Source organism: Tyto alba, unplaced genomic scaffold, assembly GCF_018691265.1.
Source record: "Tyto alba isolate M040663 unplaced genomic scaffold, T.alba_DEE_v4.0 Super-Scaffold_33, whole genome shotgun sequence".
Lineage (NCBI taxonomy): Eukaryota > Metazoa > Chordata > Aves > Strigiformes > Tytonidae > Tyto > Tyto alba.
The window spans coordinates 17326224-17345300 of record NW_024881308.1 but is presented as its reverse complement, the minus strand read 5'-3'; the positions used below and the strand labels follow the sequence as shown (position 1 = coordinate 17345300).

The 19077-nt window shown below is 54.1% G+C and overlaps 1 protein-coding gene across 2 annotated transcripts; it reads right to left on the bottom strand.

Moving 5' to 3' along the window:
* Positions 1-3301: 3301 nt before the first annotated feature.
* LOC104362702 (BPI fold-containing family B member 4-like) lies at positions 3302-17165 on the bottom strand. 2 transcript variants are annotated; one of them, XM_042801050.1, is made up of 17 exons: positions 17054-17165; positions 14728-14829; positions 13928-14054; positions 13053-13167; positions 12386-12490; positions 11965-12120; positions 10463-10526; positions 9994-10057; positions 9474-9565; positions 8322-8495; positions 7599-7652; positions 6792-6959; positions 6613-6680; positions 5303-5345; positions 4725-4788; positions 4375-4451; positions 3302-3789 (listed from the first exon to the last, which is right to left on the bottom strand). In XM_042801050.1, exons 1-17 carry the CDS (start codon positions 17105-17107, stop codon positions 3766-3768), a joined length of 1551 nt encoding a protein of 516 aa, XP_042656984.1. In that variant the 5' UTR covers positions 17108-17165; the 3' UTR covers positions 3302-3765. The 2 variants fall into 2 exon arrangements, with proteins under 2 accessions (XP_042656984.1, XP_042656985.1); XM_042801051.1 differs by lacking the exon at positions 4375-4451.
* Positions 17166-19077: the final 1912 nt, after the last annotated feature.

The window sequence follows — 19077 nt, the reverse complement described above, 5'->3', positions numbered from 1 at the left end:
ATATTTTCCAAACTGTACTTCTGACAAAGCTCATCAGAGAAAAAAAACGCTGAATGAAATGTGATTGCACACGCAGAGGGGGCTCTCCACGGCGGCTCGGCACTGGTCAGCACTGCAGCTCCTGCTCGCTCCTCCCGACCAGGCCAGCCTTCGCGCTCGAGAGGCTGCTTGGGAACCTAAAATGGGAGACGAAAATCCCCAGCAGACTGGAGGGTCCGAAATGGAAGGGTGGGCTGGTAACGGGGCTCCTCAAGCCGCCCCAGCACTGGGTGCTGTCGGCAGCCGCCCCCGGCCAGGGCGAGCGCGGCGCCGTGCGGGGGCCGGGGGGAGCGTCCTCCCCGCGGCTGCACAGCCCCGCACCGGCGACGCCCGAGAAACCACATTAATTACACATACATCTGCTTTCGCTTGCAACAGCTATACACATCATTTCTAGCCTCTGGAGCTGCTGAAAAGCGCTTCAAAACCTCATATTTCAGAGACTCAGAAATAGGAAAGCAAACAAAACAAGCCAAGCTGATTTATTGCAAGGAGTAAAAAACCCTGAAGGTTTATATGCCCAGCTTGGGGACCTGACTAATGATTTTAATGCCCGAAGTTGGCAATAGCGGGAACTGTTCCTAATAAAAGTTTCCTGGTAGACCTGCAACCATTATTCTTTGACTAATATATCTTAAAACAGCTTCCCAAAAGGAATAAGCTACAGCAGGAAAAAGATGTATTTGTTTGCCAGCGGATATTCTGGCGTTGGGGCGCGGCTGGGCATCGCCAGCGTAGGGCTGGGGTCACAGCAGCGGCGCACCCCGGCTCGCCGCCCCACAGCTCCCAGCTGGGGCCAGCCGCAGGCTGGGGGGCAGAGCTGGCCCTCGCTGGAGAACGGGGGGGCTTCTGCTGCTCCCTCCCGTCCCCCGGCTGCCTGGGCCCACCGGCACAGCCGCACCCGCCCGAGACGGCCACTGCTGTCCCCCACGGACATTTTGGGCTCACCTGGAAAGAGAAATGCTGAAAAAAAAAAGTGGTTTTGTTAACGCCTTTGGCATAAACAAAATCCGTCGTTTTCCTGGGCACCACCCCAGGGTCCCGCAGGAGGAGCCGCCTGGTAACACACGGCTTCCCCTGCCGGAGCTGCAGGGAACGGGACGGGGCAGCCGGAGGGTTCAAACGCTGCAGAAACGGAGACGAGCCCCTTCGCCAGCCCCCGCGGAGCGGCCGAGGGATGCAGCCTCACCGGGACGCTCCTGGAGCAAGGGCCGGAGAGCCCGAGGCCCCGCGCGCAGCCCAGGCAGAGCCACCAGCCCCTCACACCCCGCTCCCACCGCTCACCCGCTCAAAGGTTTTTCCAGCATGTCGGGGTGCCAGCGCACTGGAAAACAGCCGCTTAGTATTTTTTTTCCACTGTGGACAGGATTGTCCCAGTTCTTCTGAATCCTGACTTGCCGTTTCCTGCTCTGGATTTACTCCTTAACCCACCAGCAGTTCAGAGCACTAGATTTACGAGTTGCAGAAGTAACGAGACACACCAAGGAGATGCTGCCCTTTCCTTTTGAAAAGGTTCCTCTGCTCCTTCCCGCTCAGCCCTGTGCAATAAACGGCATGACAAAGGCCAGGCCCTGGGAGGAAAAAGCTGTTTCCAGATGCACAAGACGACTTTTTCAATTTTTCTGCAATCCCAGGCCCGCGCAGCCCCAGCCCTGCGAGGCAGCGAGCTCTCCAGTTACACTTTAAGGCAAGCAGGCCCTCGGGACAGTGTCAGATCACAGATGAGACTGTAGTGTGCCGGCAAAATTAATCCCCTCCAGCAAAAGAAAATGCCCACAGAAGTTCTGGCCAAAAGACTCTGCAAAAAAAAGGTGCTAAACTTGACTTACCACACAGAAGGTGTCTGCTCAGGAATCAGAACAAAACCTTGTACAAACAAAGCCCATTATGCCAACCTGTGGGCAAAAAGGATGGATGGAGAAGCCAAGCCCAATGGGTCCAGTAACCCCGAGGTGGCACAGAGCAGCTGGGAGTGCTCCGGCCGTGCGGGTGCCAGTGCAGGTAAGGGGGTGACACAGCCCCCCAGAACCCCGCTCTGCCAGCCCCGTGGGCTCAGCGGCGTCAGAGGGCACGGTGGGGTTCAGACCCCACTCCCGGCTCACGAGCACGCCCCAAGGGTCCACAGCATTCCCCCTTGTTCACGTCTTGCTTTGCAGGAGCTCTTCACCCGCGGGGTTTAGCTGGGGCTGCTTGAGCAGGGAGTCCCCTCACCACGCAGGAGCATCATTTCTGCCCGGGGACAGGGCAGGGTCCCTGTTACCAGCAGCTGAAGGGCCTTTGGAGAGCACGGTCCCCCTGGCACCTGCAGCCTGCACGGGGCTGGGAACCGAAGGAGCCAGTCACACTCGCCAGGACACCGGTCTCCAGCGTTGCCGTGTGCTTCAACCCGCCCAAACCCCTCCTGCTGTGACACAAGACCCCCCAGCCCACGCGGCGACAGCGTGTGACACCAGGTTTGCCCCTGGGCACAGCGCAGGGGAGCTCTGGCCGGTGTGCGCGAGCCAGGACTGCCGACGGGCCCAGCCTGTCCTGCTGCTGCGCGCCGCGATTCCTCAGCGACACCTCACGGGGATGCTGGAAATGAATGCAACAGCCACAGGCTGCGGCCCGGCAGATATGGACCTGCTCTTACCTGTCGGCAGAAAAGCAGAACAGCCCCTGGCCGTTACCTGATCCGTGCTAGACCTCTTCTGCGCGTCACCCGTCAGTGACACACGGCCGTCAGCTCTGGGGACACAAGCAATACAGAACACACTAGTCATAGCATCTAGTGCTGGGAAAACAGACACTGGAGAAGCCATTGAAGACCTTGGGTATATTTATTTTTTACTCAGAGTCATTTGTTTTTCTGAAATCAAAAATGCCTGAATTCTTTTCCCTGTGAGGTGCAGACATCAGCTGACTGTTACATCGGTCTAAGCAGACGTGGGCTATTGCAGGCAGCTGGGTGTGCTCCAGTGATATCGTACTTCTCAGTTATCTGGAAATGAAGTTTTCCCTTCAGATTCTATTAGGAAATGTTCCATGACCTTTGGAACTTTGATTTCATTCTGATTTCTGCTTGTGGATTAGCATTTCGTCAGTAGGTTACCTGGCCAGGAGTAGCCACTGAAAAGCCAAGCTCTTTTTTCCTCTCGGGAAGTTTGAGTGGAAAAGTTTTCAAACCAAAACCCAAAATATCAGTTGTCACAAAGGAACCAGATCCCATCCCAGGAGGCAGGACAGATACTCTCCCTGAGAAGCATCAGAAACCAGAACCTCATTCCAAGCACTAAAAAAGCAGGAATGTTTATTAAAAGAGTTACATGACAAATGTATCCTGAGCTCCTGCTCAGCACTTCATACCCTTCTGAACGTGGATGGTGACATTCACTTAGAAAGCTGTTTGCAATTTTTCATTACATCAAGAACAATTTTCCCTCAGAACAAAGTTAACAATTCCACTGCAGCATCACGTGCAACTCCTATAACTGTGACCCCAAAATCATGCTAATTTCTCTAAATAAATATTTGTACACAGAGCTGCCTATTGGGGTTTGGCTTATACGAGTATCTTAGTACTCGCACGAGCCAATTAACCTTAAAGTGTCTTAAACGTTATCAAGAATCTTGAATCAAGTTTAGAAAAGAAAAGTAGATATTGCTGGTCTCATCGTTCCATCCTCGCTGGTCTTTCTTCCTCTCTCCATGCCCAGAAAGATCCCTCCGTGCCTTGTGCTCCCCAGCTCACACAAGAATCACCAGCAGGCCCTGAAGGAGTGCGAGGAGCGACACATCCGTGTTATTTCCCGACTTCAAGGGACGCCGGTTCACAACAGCTTGTCAGCAACACGCAGCAAACGCTCTTGCAAAAATCCTCGCGTCAGATTTGAAGCGAGAAGGGCACGGTGCCCTTTGGGAAGCATCGGAGAAGATCCCAGCTCCTCTGGGACGTCTCCAGGGTGCACAGGGCTGGAATTTGGTGCCATTCGAGACACTTTGAACGGTGCCGCTCGCAAGGGCTGGCCAGACCCCCCCGGACCCACAGCGGAGCTGCCCCCAGAGCTCTCCAGAAAGGGGAGCTGCCTGGACCCACCCCAGCAGGGCAGAGCAGTGCTCACCCCACGCCCGGCTGGGTAACACCCACGGGCGCGAAGTACTCGGGCAGCATCTGCTGACGGGCAGGAGGTCAGACACAGCAAACCCTTTCTGACCTTCCACGGCTTAAAACCTACAGCTCCTGCAGCCTCAGCCCCCACGGGCAGGGCCCCGTGACAGCAGCCAGCAGCTAGAAACAGCCCCAGAGACCTGCACCCGTGCCTCGCCGGGGGGGAAACGGCCCTGCCGCGCACTTACCGCTAATATCCGAATATCCACCTCTACCAGGGGAATGCCCAGCACGTTTGGCAGCGGGATCCCGATGCCCAGAGCGCCTGCGGGGGACAGACAGGAGGGGTGAGCCCCCTGGCCAAGCTGCTCCGGGGGGGCTGAAGGGAGCTTGGCTTTCCTTACGCTCCCTGCTGCGAACTGCAGCCGGGGTGGGTGGTGTAAGGGAAGGGTTGGGGCTGTTAACCACAGCCCCGCCGCGGGGGCTGCGGACCTCCAACCGCTCCCGCGCTCCTGCTACAGCCTTCGGTCACACATCCCCCCCCCCCGCCGTCCCCGCAGCGCCGCCGGGGTCACAGCTACCCCGGCGGTCACCTTACCGTTGATCAGGGGCAGCAGCGTTTCGGCCAGCAGGCTGCTGCAGTGCGGCTCCAGGTCGGAGATCTGAACCAGGGAAGGGACAAGCGTGAAGGCACGCGGCAGCGGCGAGCACAGCCCGGCGCTGCGGCTGGAAGACGGCCAGTCCTCGGGACTGGAAATCACTTCCCACCGACACAACAAAAGAAAAGATAGTCCCTCTTTTCTTTAAAGGATATCTACTTTCCTTCCTCGATTTGTATTTGGTGTTTCCTTTGGGAAACCTCCCACCGGGTAACACTCCTGCTGGAGCTCCGCGTGAGCTTTGCCCGAGCAGGGGTGAACGAACAAACAGACTTTCAGGCTTTACACTTCCATTACTAGAAAAGGCGTAAGGGGGAAAAAAAAAAAAAAAAAAAAGCAGCCAAAGAATGGCTACAAGGTACAAAGTGGAGCAGCCACCAACGAAGACCCTCAGCAGATGTAATCCATCACAGCCAGGACACGTTAGAGCATCACACAGCGACCGCGCGTCCCCCCACTCCCCGAGGGGCACAGCCCTGCCCAGCCAGGCCACCCGAGGCTGCCGTGAGAGACTTACGTTACTGATGCCAACGTCGGAAGACTCCAAGGAGAGGGAAGTGCTGCAGGAAAGAGAAGAAAACAGCACGTCAGACACCGAGGCACAAGCAGAGCTCACAGGCCCCTCCGCGAGACCCCCGCCACCTCCTAGAGCAGCGTCACCCGGGGCGCGGGCAAGGGCTCCCTGAGAGAAGTCACCGGGGCGGCCACAGAGGGGTCACAACAGCGTGGCAAAAAGCAGGCCCTGCCACGCTTGCAAGAGAGAAAATAGGAGAATAAAAGCTGCAAATTTTTATTTGCTTGTAAACGAAACAGCACTACAGGAGGGCACACGCCAGCTCCTGGCCGCCCCTCCCCTCTCCCGCGCCCAGGTCGTTACTCATCTTAGGGAAGGAGTCAGCTCCTGGTTAGCTGAGAGCAGAGCTTCTAGAAAAAGCATCCACTCTGGATTTAAAAATCATGAGCTCTGAAGAATTTGCTACAGCTCCTAATCTGTCATTGCAGTCAGCCAACTATCTCCACAGCTAAAACATATGCTTTATTTCCACTTTGAATTTCTCCTTTCTACTTCTGTTGAATCTTGTTATATGTCTATTGAAGTAAAAGCCCTTTGATGCATTTCTATTCTGTATATTGCTGCATACAAGCTATGCCAATTTTCCTTCTAAATCTAGCACTTTGACAAGCTAAATGGGTTGAAATCCTCAAACCTCACACTATAAGGAATGCCTTCCAATCTTTAATCATACCTTGACTGGCATTAATGACAGTACTTTCCTTTACTCCTTTATCACTCATGTCCAATATCAGACATTTCAAACTACTGCCCAAGAACAAAGTCAAGCTGACAGTTTTACAGTTATTCAGGTTACCTCATTTCTCCTTGTTACAAAACTGACAGAGACTTTTCTTCCAGTCTCCTAAAACTTTCCCACTGCCATAATGCTCCCTGAAAGTCAGCGATACCTGTCTACCTCATGCCACCGGCCAGGTATGAAATTCTCAGATTCAGGAAATGAAATGCCTGTTTTACAGACATTGAAAAGATTTCAAGTTAGCAGCTGCCGAGCTAAGGTGGCAATGCAGGGAATGTCACCAGCCTGTCCAAGGGCAGCGCTGGTGACGGCCGTGCTTGTTCAACGCTCCCATCCCTTCCCGCTGTCCTGCTCCATTCTGGCCACTGCTTCCCAGAAAACCGAACCCGCGCCCTGTGCCCCGGGAAAGCCGGAGCTCCCCGGCACGGCTGAGCGCCCAGCGGTGTCTGGGGGAGGGGGCAGGCTGGGGTGCTGGAGCAGGTTTGGCTCCGAGCCCCCCGCGGGGACAGCCTACCTGCCCAGGGACAGCCCCAGCACCAGTCTGCCCCCAGCCATCGACACGCGGGCGTTCAGACCGAGGTCCTGCAAGCAGACGGGGAGAGGATCAGCCCGTGGAGACGTCCCCGTCCCAGCTGCCAGGCACGCGGCTGGCCGCACGCTTCACCAGCTGAAGGCGTTTCCACCCACACTTACAGCTTTCAGCAGCAGCAGGTTGAGGATGGAGCCATCCAAATGCCTAACGAACACCTGGATCATGACTGAAAGCTCCACGGTGGCTTTGTTTTCTTCCAAGAGGATGTGTGGGTTCCCGGACAATGTTAGCTTAATGCTCAGAGGACTGGTTCTGGGGCAGGCGGAGCACTGCGGGAATTGGGCACTCGTGGAGGTGGGGACCTGCACCCCACACACCGGCCAGGCGGGCGCCCGGCAGGCCTGTGGTGGACTCTCACAGCCCCATAACTCTGTCGGGGTGTTCCCCAAGGTCACACAGACCTTGGACGTGCCAAATTTACACAGCAAATAGGTCTGGCAGCATGGGTTGGCACTCCTTGCTGTGGGCAGTGAGGGGCTGAGGAAGCAAAAGGGGACGCCAAGGGGGAAGAGAGCACCCGTGGCGCCCAGGAGACGGGAGATGCCAAACATCGGTCAGCTCTTTCTGCCGACGGCTGTGAGCCGCGAGAGAAGGCGATGCCCTGCTCAGGGGGCGGGGGGAGGTTGGCTGCTGCCGACGGCACGCGGCGGAGCGGGTGGTGCGCAGGGGCTGCCGAGGGCTGGGAGCAAACCCCCCAGCCCCTCCGCCCGCTCCCACCAGCCCGCCGGGCAGCCCCGGGCTCTGCGGCACGGCTCGGCTGTGCTGCCGGCTCAGCACGGCCAGGAGGAGCGAGCAGAAGACCGGAGACCTTTGGCAGCAGCACACCGGCACGCCCGGGTGCATCGCTTGGATGGCCTTGGGCTGGGGAGGTTTACACAAACCCTCACACACCAGCAGAACTTACTCACCCCAGCAGGAAGGAGGGTGGCGATGGCTTCCTGCAGGTGACTGGCGCCGGAGAACTGTTGGAACGAAAGCACAAGCTGAGCGCGGCAGCCGATTTCAGCAGCGCCCGTCCTGCTGCGGCCACCCCGCTGCCAGCGGTGTCCCTGCTCCCAGCCAGCCTGGTCGCGCTCCTGGGGCCAGTCCCCGAGCCCTCGTTCACTCCCCGTCCCCAAGGAGGCCCCGGGCAGCACCCCGAGCCCTCCGCCTTCCCCGTTGCTCCCCAGCTTCCCGAGCGACTCCCAGTCAGTCAAAGTGAGGACAGCCAGCAGCCGAAGGAGGTGCAATCCAGAGGCTTTCAACATTTGTCGCTGTGTAGACTCCTCATATTTCCCAGTGGAAATACAGATCAAAGGTGCAGAAAACGCATGCTCCCAGAGAATTGCATTGCATATACGAAGTTGCTTTTCTCGGTGACATTTTCCAGACTCCTTGAAATGGATTACAGACCTCCAGGAGCTCATAGCATAACCAGTACGCAACTGGTTTCAACAGGGCTCCCTGGGGGTACCCACATAGAAATGAGACTGGCTGATCACGGCGCGTGTACTACGGCTTTCAGAAAAGAGCAGCCAGGAGCTGCACCGGGGCCTGAGCACCTGCAAGTGAGCCGGCAAGGAATGCTGGCACGTGTCCCCTGCCACCCCCCCCGGCGTGACATACTGAAATGGGGGTGCCGCCACACTCACGACTTCCGACGTGCAGGTGAAGTTCTGCGGCGGTATCTGGATCAGGAGGGACAGGGCGGCGGTGAGGAAGCTCTGGCGCAGTCCCAAGAGCAGAAGCCTGTCCAGCAGCGGAGGCAGAGCAGAGGCGGACGAGTCGTGGGGGATGATGCTGCCTCCCACCTGCTTCACCGCACCCTGCGAAGAGGCAGCACCGGCGTGAAACCCAGCGGGCAGAGCCGCGGGGCAAGCCCAGACCCCCGAGACGGAGAGCGCGGGGTCTGTGCCAGCTGGAAGAGCTTCGGGAAAGCACGGGACGCGGAGTAACTCCCTCCGTATTCAGCAGCTAAAGGAGCTGCTAAAGGCCAGAGCGCGGAACCGGGGCCCTCTTAGCGAATAACACACTTGGTCCAAGTGCCACCTCAGTGCTCCAGCTCACCCCCGCGGTTTGAGCCCCAGAGCGCCCCGGCCCCGCAGCCCCAGCTCTGCCTCCCCCCGGCACCCAGCCAGCCCTCGGCCGCCGCGGCAGACCGGCACCAGCAGCACCCACGCGCTGCGGGTGGGGGGCAAAGACCAAACCCAGGGAAGTACCAGCCCTAAAGCAAGAGCAGCCGCGCTGATCGTACAGACTGCAGTGTTTGTCACCAGCCCTTGCAGTCTTTATTGCTTCTGCTGCTTCTCACTAGCCACTTTCTTTTATTTAAGCTCTCCTGTTTGAAACTACTGGGGGGGGGGGGTGCCTTTTTTTCTTTTTTTTTTTTTTTTTTTTCCCCAGTGAGAGCGAAGTAAAAAATCCATCCCCTAGCTTGGTTTAGCATTCACCCACGATAGAGACTGAATAAAGAAGGCAAAAAGCGATAACACGCAGTCTGCAGGCAGGGCAAGGGCGAGGATAAAGCCGCTCGTCCCAGCAGTTATAAACAACAGACACGCCGTCTCAGGATAAGTTTGCAAACAGAGCGAAAGAGGTCTTGGAGAAAAGTGTACACAGACACTTAGCGGTAATTTGGATAAGGATTAAATATTTAGTTAGCATTTCCTAAAGGAGCCCTTCGCCCAGCTCCTCCAGGTGGTTCACTGGAAGAAGACAACGGCTCCCATGGGATGAGGTGAACGGCCCGAAAGGCGCCGCGCCGCAGCCACGCTCGCAGGGTCCTGTGCCCAGCGTTAACTCACGTCTAAATCCAACCCAAGGAACAAGCCCGAGGTAAACGGGAGGCTGGCCAGCTGGTAGTGAATCGTGCCTGCTGTACCCACCGGGATCACCGCTTCACGGAGAAAAAAGACCATTACGTCAGGAAATAGGCAGAAACACAAAGTCCTCCCCTGAGCCCGCAGGCCACCAGCCAGACCCCCCACCCCCAGCCAGGTCCCCAGCACCCACTTCTGGGGGATGCTCGCTGCTACTCAAAATGGGCAAAACAGCCGCAGGTTCAGCTCTGTGGGACCTGCCTTTAGAATACGGCCCATAACGGGCATCCCAGGTAAAAAGCAAAATCCAAGGGTGATGGACAGAAATGGCGTGAGGAGGCCCGAGGTGCGAGCAGCTCGCCCGGGCGCTCGGGTGCGAGTTCAAGGTGCGGCGCCGGCCCCGCAGAAGGGCAGCTGCTGCCCGCGGGGACTGGTCGTGGGAAAGGGCACGTCCCCCGGCGGGGCACGCGGGGAGGCGGCGGCTCGTCCGCCCCGAGGCACGCACCGTTGAGGGTGCCCAGGAGCTGGATGTTCACGAGGTTGACGACGATCCCGATCACCGGACACAGCTGCAACACAAAGCAGAAACGCGGGCGCTCAACCCCCCTCGCCACCCCTCTGCAGGGAGCCGTCGCCCTACAGCCTGACCAGCCCCACTCCTTTTAATCTAAATCCCCAGGGAAAAAGCGCTGCGTGGCCTTCGGCAGCAGCTGGGGTGCTGCGGCGGAGCATCCCCGGAGCCTGGTCCCGCACCCCAGGGGATTCCTTTGATCCGGGGAATATCTGAGGCATCGCCTGAGGGCAGCAAGACACCGGCAGCAGCCGGGCTGGGCACCAGCATCCCGGCCGAGCCACACACGCCAGCGATGTGGGGAAGCAACACGGAAAGATGGTGCAGCTCGCTTTGACCTTGTAACACGTTGCTGCTGGTATTTGTGCTTCAGCTGTGAGAGAAGGGCAATCTTCAGGCTTACCAGACCGGGCAGAGTTGCTGTCAGCTGGTTAAGCACTATCTCATTTACTGATAGGGACAGCAAGCTGGAAAGGAGAAAAAAAAATTCCAATCACTACAAACACAGCTCCAGACCAAAGGATCTCCAGCCTTCATTTTGCATACTACTAGGTCCTTAGCCATCCCTTCAGGGACACTGCGGCAGCCAATACTGGCAGGAGCAGGGGCTGTGCAAAAGGCAAGAGGGGCAAGGAGCTGCTCGCCCCACCAAGGGGAGAATTGGGCTGATTTCTGAGAAGTGAAGGCTTCAGCACTTGGGGTGTGCAGACACCACTGCACAGAGGGAGAGAGCCTCTCGCCGTGTAACCGGGGCTTGGTCGTCTCCCTCTGGTATTTAAATCGGTGCTGTAGTTAAGGGAAGGTGGAGTTGTTATGAAATCTCTCCATGTTAGTTATGGGGAACAAACAATTTACATGTGGAATAACAAAAGGAGAAATCTGCAGCGTAACATTTCGGTGCTGCTGCTAAACAGACCACTCAGGGGTGCATGACGCACACAGGCAGCACAGAGCCATTTACTTTTGATAATCAATATATTTCTGGACTATTGAGTTAGAACACGCAGCAGCACACTCAGCAAGCCACAGACAGCAGGAATTCATAATGCATCTCATTATTTATGCCCAAGTTCTGCCTACAGACATATCTGAGGAACTGCCATGAAGTCAATCGCATACACCCACTCTCCCCCTTCCCCCGCAGGGAGTTCACTTCCTGCACACCATCACTTAAATCCTGCTGAAACTTCTAATACGACCCCCAGAGCAGGCAAGCCATGTTCCTCTGTTCACTTACACAGTCTCTTTTAAACCAGCTGCTGCACTGATTGAAATATCACGCATAATGCCAAAATTAATTAGCAGAAATTCAATGAACCTGAAAAGTGAGTAATTCAAAAGCAATAAAAGAAAATATTTCCCATGATCAATTTACTGTTGCATTCATCAATACATGAAGTCAGCAAATTCCTTCTGCCAAGAATTTAATAAGACTGAGCAAGAGACGAGACATGTGCATGGAATTACACACACCTGCAGTGGTCAGAGCAAAAGTCCATATGTGCAGCATCTTTCTGTGACAGCAGCCAAAGGCAGAGTATAACACCAGGGCAAGCAGCGGGGCTGTTCTCCGGGAACACTCCCTGCCCTGTTATTCCTACCCTTTGGGTATCAATTCACTAGCTAAGTCTAAAGACAGGGCACTGGAAGAGGTACCAAACCTCATACTCCAGATCTTAAAATTTCCACGGGCAAAGAGAGCAAATCAACCCCCACCTTCCAACAACCAAATTTTTTGCCAGTTCCACTGAAGCAACGGGCCTTGGCAATGGGAAAGAAATTACTTCCCTGAGGCCTGGCTCTGTATCAGCTTAGCACCGTCTGTGTCCTGGCAGACTGTCTAGATCATGGGATAAAGAGAGGAGGATTACAGGCAGTGGAAAACATAAATCCACAGGAACTTACCCAGAAAGGACCTTGATCTTTATGGCACCAAGAATGCAGAGGCAGTCTTCAATGACGACCTGCACTGTGCCCGACTCAAAATTCGTGCATTTAATGTTTGCAGTAATGTTCACATCCACTAAGATATCAATTAGTTCTGAAAGAAGGCCAACCAAGCTGAAAAAAGCAAATGGGTTGAACAGATTTCATCTCTCAGCCTCTACCCAGAGAAACTCAGCAAAGCCAGAAGCAACAAACTGAGCCTCCATCTCCTGCAAGCCATTAAAAACGCCACAAGCCATTTTTTGATGCCTGTTCTGCTCTGTGACTTTATTATAGGCAAGAAACACCTGGAAACCCATAAAATACGCAAAGCGTTGCCCAGTAGGAAGCCTGTGGGTAGGGGTTTCCCTTAACAGCCACTGTGAAACACCACACTCACCAGTTGCCGCTGAGCTCCAGCTTGGCAGTGATGGTCAGCTGGACCCCGATTCCTGGCAGCAGCACCACCGACAGCTTGGGAAGCCAAACCTTGACAAGGTGTAGGCTGCAAACAAGAGGGGAAGCTGGCACAACTTAAAAGCATCATCTAACAGCTGCGCAGCTGTACCCACTGAGGAACCTGCAGTACCCACTGAGGAACCTGCAGTACCCACTGAGGAACCTACAGCGCCCGCGTCACCACGGCCACCTCCGCTGGAGGCACCAGTGTGATAAGCAACAGATACCAGCTCCAGGATGAGAGACAGAGTCTGCAGCCGAAACCCAAAAGAAGGCAAGCGGGAATCAGATGGGGGTGGAAGCCAACTTCAGAGAGCAGCCAACTTTTCCCCTCTGTGGCCCCTTCCTCCCTCCCTCGGTGCTGTCAAGCACCTCCGGTACCAAAAGCAGCGTCAGAGCCGCCATCCTGCATCTGCGTCCATAACCTGCAGCGCACTTCAGCATCCACCTTGCTACCACACAGGAAACTTTTATCAGGTCAGCATTTCAATATCAAAATGAGCCCAGGAGAACTACTTGGGTCAGCTGTGCCAACTGCAGCTCAGCTTCTGTTGCTTCAGAACGATGGCGAAGGTGCGCTCAGGGAGAAGCCCTCGCTCTCCACTTACCCGGTGATGCTGGTGGGAGAGTTCAGCAGACCCCCTTCACCCAGGATGTTTGGGAGCACGAGGCCCTGCAGGTGCTGCTGGAGAAGCCCGTTCTGGAGAATGGCATCCGAGAGCACTGGAAAACAGCTCTGCGTGAGGACCGGCACTTGCGGCAGCGGCCTCTCTCCACTCGGTCAGGTCTGTCCTGGCAAAGCCGTCGCACAACAAAGCCCCACCACTCCCCAAAACCCCTCATAAACCTGTTAGCTGTCTCAGTGCAGCCAAGTCACACAGGGGATGATATTTTACAGCGTGCACTAGACCAAGGCTGCCCTTAGTGAGTTAACCAAGAGAGATAGCAGTGGGGAGCATCCCAGACCGCCCGCTTAAAGATTACCGTAGAGTTGTGCACTGCCAGAAATGAGTGACCCCACTCACTGGTCGTGCTTCAACTCACAACTTGTTTCCCATTTGTAAAGGGGTTTTCTTTGGGATTATGGTAGCTTTTTAATAGAAGCAACTGGAAGCAAGCCTCTTTTTTTTTTTTTTTTTTTTGCTGGAGCATTGCAAATATTAACACAGCTGCTAAACTTCACAGCAGTTGTTTGCCAAATATCAGCTGCTCCAACATGGAAATGAGAAACTAAGACAAAAAGAGGAAATAGTCCAGATCTAGTCCTGAAATTCTGTGCGGCTGTTTGGTGCTGAAACATGTCCCAGTTCTGGAGCAGAGATATTTCCCTGACCCACGAACCCAGCAATGGCTGTCAGAAGCTCTGAGCAAAGCCTGCAGCCCTGAGGAACTATAAAATAAAGATGAAGACACTCGGGAGGTTTTACTCTATATCATGGTCCCACATAGCTTTCAAAACAAACATAACTCATTTTCTAGTTACCGTTCTGCATTGCCCCTGGACTGACGGCACAAGACAGTCCGGACAAGACTTCCTGAGAGGGTGAGAGGAGGCCACAGAAAAAGACGATTCCAAAGAGCTTCAACATCGTCATCTCCAGGAGACTCGCCTGTGACAAGGGAGACATCAGAGCGAAGAGTGGGGGAAGAGCCTCTAGAAGGGATCCCAGTGTCTTTATAAGGAAAGAGGTCAAGAGAGAAATCCCTCCTCTACGCTTAGTCAAGCTCGAGTAAGACTCTGCTTGAGCCTGGGGCAGCAGGACTTGTTCATGTCCACACACAGGGACAGACTTCAAGTGTGGGTCAGTAAAAGCCCTTTCCTGGTCCTTTGTGATTTGCCCCCAATATTCTACACATTCACACAAAAGAAAGCCAAACTGATTTTCCCCCGAATTGATGTTTAAGCAGCCGTTATTTCTGTATCCCTTAGATGAAAAGTTACGCGTGTTTTGGCAAGGGTCTTTGCCAAGGCAGGCCTCTGAGGGTTATTCTTGCTCTTTCGAACTTTCAAAAGCCGTAAACTAAAGTTCAATTGATAAAAATAAACTAACTATAAAGTTAGAAATAATAATTGTTAACATCACCTTAATCACGAAATGGCAGATATAGGCAGATGATTAGGAGCTCGGAGCACAGCAGAGCCTCAGCCCGAAGCAGCCAAGCACTAGGCGCGATGCGCGTCCTGCCAGAGCTGGGGGGCAGCGGCCCGACCACCCCCCGCACGACCCCCCGTCACCGCGCAGCCGCTGCCCGCCGAGCCCGAGGCACGGGCCGTGCTGGTACCTGCACCAGCCGAGCCGCGGGAAGGGCTCTCGGCTCCGCTCGGGCTCTGCTGGAAGTCGTCGAGACTCTGCCGCGTCCTCCCTTTTTTTTTTTTTCCTGCAGCTGAGATGGAAGAAGTTGCCCTTATATAAAAACTGCAGCCAAGCAGACACACCTTTTCCTCCCAACCTCCACGTCTCACGAGCAGGCACCCCTCTAGACTCTTGCTCCTTGCAAGCAGCACCCAGCTGCCACCCCTCTTGATTTATACCAGGTAACGTCACCGCTGACTTGATCGGTTGCCGTTTCCCTTTGTGGCCTGGATCACTCAGACGCCGCTTTTTCCACCCCCTTGTCTGTCTTAAAAAGGATGCCCTGTAATGGTGGCGCCAGGGGGGGCCCCCCATGCTTTAAGGAAACTGTTTTTTGGGGAAATCATGAGAATTACTGAAGCATCTAAATCTGACAGGAAGCTGATGGGGCTGCCTGTATGGGAAGGCAGCACACAGAGCACATGGGCACGGATTCAAGGAGGCTTATAGTAGGAAACAATCCACTTTTCCCAGTCCCTGAGGAGTTGTGGGACTTATAATGCTCATTTCTGTTTCAAATGCAGGGCTGGAAAAAGATTTCCTTGACAAAAAGCAATATGTGGAGAGGTTGCAGAAACCTGATAAATGTTGGCTTTGTGAAGACCAAGCTTCAAATTGATTTCAGTTGTATCTGTAAAGTGTGTCATGAATTGACTGTAAAAAATGAAGTTGCATTGAAATGTATAAAGCCAACAATAAATATCATTTTGAATAAGCAATGCTTATGCCAGCTGAATGAGCCGAGGGCAGCAGAGAAGGGTATTTCAAAGGAAAATCACATCCCGCAACAGACACCTTGGCCAGGCTTCACGGAAGTTTCCATTGTGCAGGGCCCCGGGAAGATCTTATCTGCGGACTTTGTTCGGGTCTGGTCACCCATGTTCAACAGCGACGGACTCGGATGGAAACTGGGCAGCAAAGGGCAGCCGAGCTGCCTGGGAAACCGGAGAGGGGCCGGCACGCTCAGCCCTGGGGAACAAAGATGAGCAGAGATACAATCGTTCTCCACGAACACAGGAGAGGGGTAAATACTGGGGAGAGGAGAGGGAGGGGGAGAGGGAGAGGAGAGGGAGAGGGAGAGGGAGAGGGAGAGGGAGAGGGAGAGGGAGAGGGAGAGGGAGAGGGAGAGGAGAGGAGAGGGAGAGGAGAGGAGAGGAGAGGAGAGGAGAGGAGAGGAGAGGAGAGGAGAGGGAGAGGAGAGCTGCTCAGGCCCAGGGACAATGTTGGCACAGGAACAAACACAAGCCAGTGCGTTCAGGTTGAAGTTAGGAGAAAGCTGCTGCCACCATGGCGAGGGGTGGGCTAGCTTTCCCATGGGAATATAGAAGGCAGCAAAAATTGCCTCGGGATGCTCCTCGATACCACACAAGGTGTTTTCTTGCAGAACCAGAGGAGTGCTCCCACCGAGCGGGGAGGTCCTCCAGCACATGCTTCGGAGGGCTCGGACTCAGTGAAGCAACCCCATCGCAGCATCGCTGTACGAGCTCTTGCTTCATTTAAGATGCACTCGATCTGGACGGCATCTGGCTGAAGTTTGGTCCCTCCGAGAGGGCTGGAGCCGCAGAGCAAAGTGGAGAACCATCTCCCCTGGAAGATGCAGCCCAGCTGCCCGCTGAGATCGCGACCGCAGCGCTTGGGCACCGGGGAAAGGACACGGAGCAGCACTGCAACCCCCCCCGGCCCTTCACGGGGTGCAGAGCCCAGAGCCCGGGGCCGACCCCTCGCCAGCACATCACGGGACCCACACTGACCGCCAGCCCTAGACCCACTTTCCCCCTTTTCTCCCCGGGTTTCTCAGGGTGATTTACACTAACTGGTTTTATTGCTGGGTTTCTCAGGGTGATTTACACTAACTGGTTTTATTGCTGGGTTTCTCAGGGTGATAACTGGTTTTATTGCTGACTCTGCTGCTCGCCCTAATGGGTTTTTACTGCCTGGATCAACCCACCTGTGTTTCTTCTTTCGGGTTCCGTTTCAAAGAGCCTCATCCAAACGCAGGAGGCCGGGTGGTCACCGTGAAGGTCCCCAGGGGGGCGTTCAGGGCACTCCGCTCCAGCCTCGTACGCGCTGCTGGCGCGAGTCAGGGGCTGAGCACGTACAGAAGCCGATTTCCAAATGACTTCAGACATGCCACTGCCTGGGCAACACACACCCGAGCCTTTGCACATGCACAACACGGCTGCACGCTCAAATCAGATCATCTCGCCGTTAAACGGCAAGAGGCAGGTATCCGTGGTGGTCCCTGACGCACACACCTTGTACAACAGCAGCGGGCAGAAGCTGTGAGGAAAGCGGCACCTTTCACACATCGCTGCAGGTATTTCTTCTTGCTGTGTGAGTTTTTCTTATTCAGTCATATCCTTTGCCTCCTCTCATGCACCTATATTTCATTCTCTCCTCGCAGCAGTGATTTAGATATCACTTACCAGGAGGCTGAATTCAGTTCTGCAGTGACATGGGAATATATATTAAAATGAAGCATTGCAAGAAATGCTAGAAGAGATTATCACAATACAAATGCCGGAAAGTGGAAGGGTTTATGGAAAGACTAACACCCGCAGAGGAAAAATGCTCCAGAGCAGCCTCGGGCATTCCCAGCTGCCCGAGCTTGCAGCTCAGAAAGATGGCAGGTTAAACAGCAGCAGGAACTTTAGAAGAATAATATTCAATAAATATCATAACTTATTAAACATTATTAAATTCACTGATATTTTTTCTCTAATATTCAGTCACAGAAGCCTAGGGAAAACTTAGGAGAATTACATACATCTCAAAATAAAATGTTGAGCAACATTAAAGACCAAAAAAAAGAATTTTCCCACCACAGTCTGAAGAGCACCTTTTTATGACAAATGGTGGTTTTGAGACATTCCAGAGGTTTGCAGCCTACAAGAACACAAAATTTCTTCATTGTTATGTGGGGAATAAAAAAAAAAAAAAAAAAAAAAAAGTAACCTCAGCGCCAGAAGGCTTTTTTAATGGGCAAATAGTCACTCCTTATTAAGAATACACATAAACAGAATCCTATCTCTCAAGGTGAAAAGCCTAAATCTGGTAGCACAAATTCCACCCTGTGATGGAGCTGCTTTGTACAAATATTCAGCCGGTTCTCTTGCAGGGACACTTCCTAGAAATGACTCTTTCCAAATGGATGCTGTGAACATTAATGAGCCGGCTCCGTTCAAATGGCGACGGACGGTAACTTCCCCGATGTCAACAAAGAGCCGCCAGGCCAAGAGAGAGGAGAAAGCACTGGGGGAGGAAAATGACACAGCGAGCCTCAGACTAAATCAGGCCACTAGAACAAAAACTGAGAAAGGGAGGGGGGAAATGAAAGGAGTTGTAAGCCCTGACTGCACCCGGGCTGGGAGCTCCCGCCCGGGGTTCTGATTAGCCGGAGCTCAGCTTCATGAAGGGCTTTTCCCCCGTCCCCTCACCGGGCGGTACGGCAGCGAGGGCGATAGCCAGATTTGTGTGGCAGTCGGTCTGTCCCCTTGGCCAGCGGCAATTCAGGCCAGAGACTGGAAAACAAATGCGGGGGAAAACAGTTGAAGCTGCATTCGCTCTGCCTCGGTGCAAGCAGCCTTGCTCAGGGTAGATTTTCTTCCGCTCCCGTTTATGAAATTGTTCAGGGAAGCAGAAGGAGGGAACCTCTCCCTGAGCTCCCCAGTCCAGTGTAACACACTGAATTATACTCACCAGAAACACTGCAATAGGGAAGCATCTGTCTTTGTAAAGTTACCTGTGTTCCTTTTTGGTTTAGTTTGGACAAATCCTCCCAGAGCCAGCCTCCAAAGCTAAATTCTAGCAAGAGGATTTGTCAAAGCATGAACTAAAATTCTCCTAGAAAGGAGCTAGAGGGTTTTAGTAAGAACCGAAGGAATCAAACCCTCCTCAAGTTTTGGGACTGGACTTTAGCCCAGGATTGTTAGAATCCCACAATCCCCACAGCCACATTTACAGTTGGTTTAGCAGCTTCCATTGTCAGCAGTCCACAGGGGCAGAGCAGCTTAATTAATACCAATCACTCATTATAACAGTAGCAAGCCTTGCCAAATCGATCCCAGGCTCGCACTGACCCAGGACTCCTGCGTAGCGCCCGCCCCAGGGACTTGTGGCATGTTGTGCGTGGGCAGACGTCAAGAGCATCCTTTCCAGATTTACTTGTGTCTGATCGCTCACCCATGCAGTTTCCTACACAGGGAACCCGAGAAACAGAAACATAATCTCAGGGAAGGGCCACGATGAGAGCACGGGCAGGAAAAACAGAGAATAACAC

Coding starts and splice junctions, on each gene's coding strand:
- LOC104362702 (XM_042801050.1), bottom strand. CDS start 17,107: ATGTGTGAAAGGTGCCGCTTTCCTCACAGCTTCTGCCCGCTGCTGTTG. Junction 12,491..13,052: donor TCTCCCACCAGCATCACCGG/GTAAGTGGAGAG, acceptor TCTTGTTTGCAG/CCTACACCTTGTCAAGGTTT. Junction 3,790..4,374: donor TGGATATTCGGATATTAGCG/GTAAGTGCGCGG, acceptor GCACTCCTTCAG/GGCCTGCTGGTGATTCTTGT.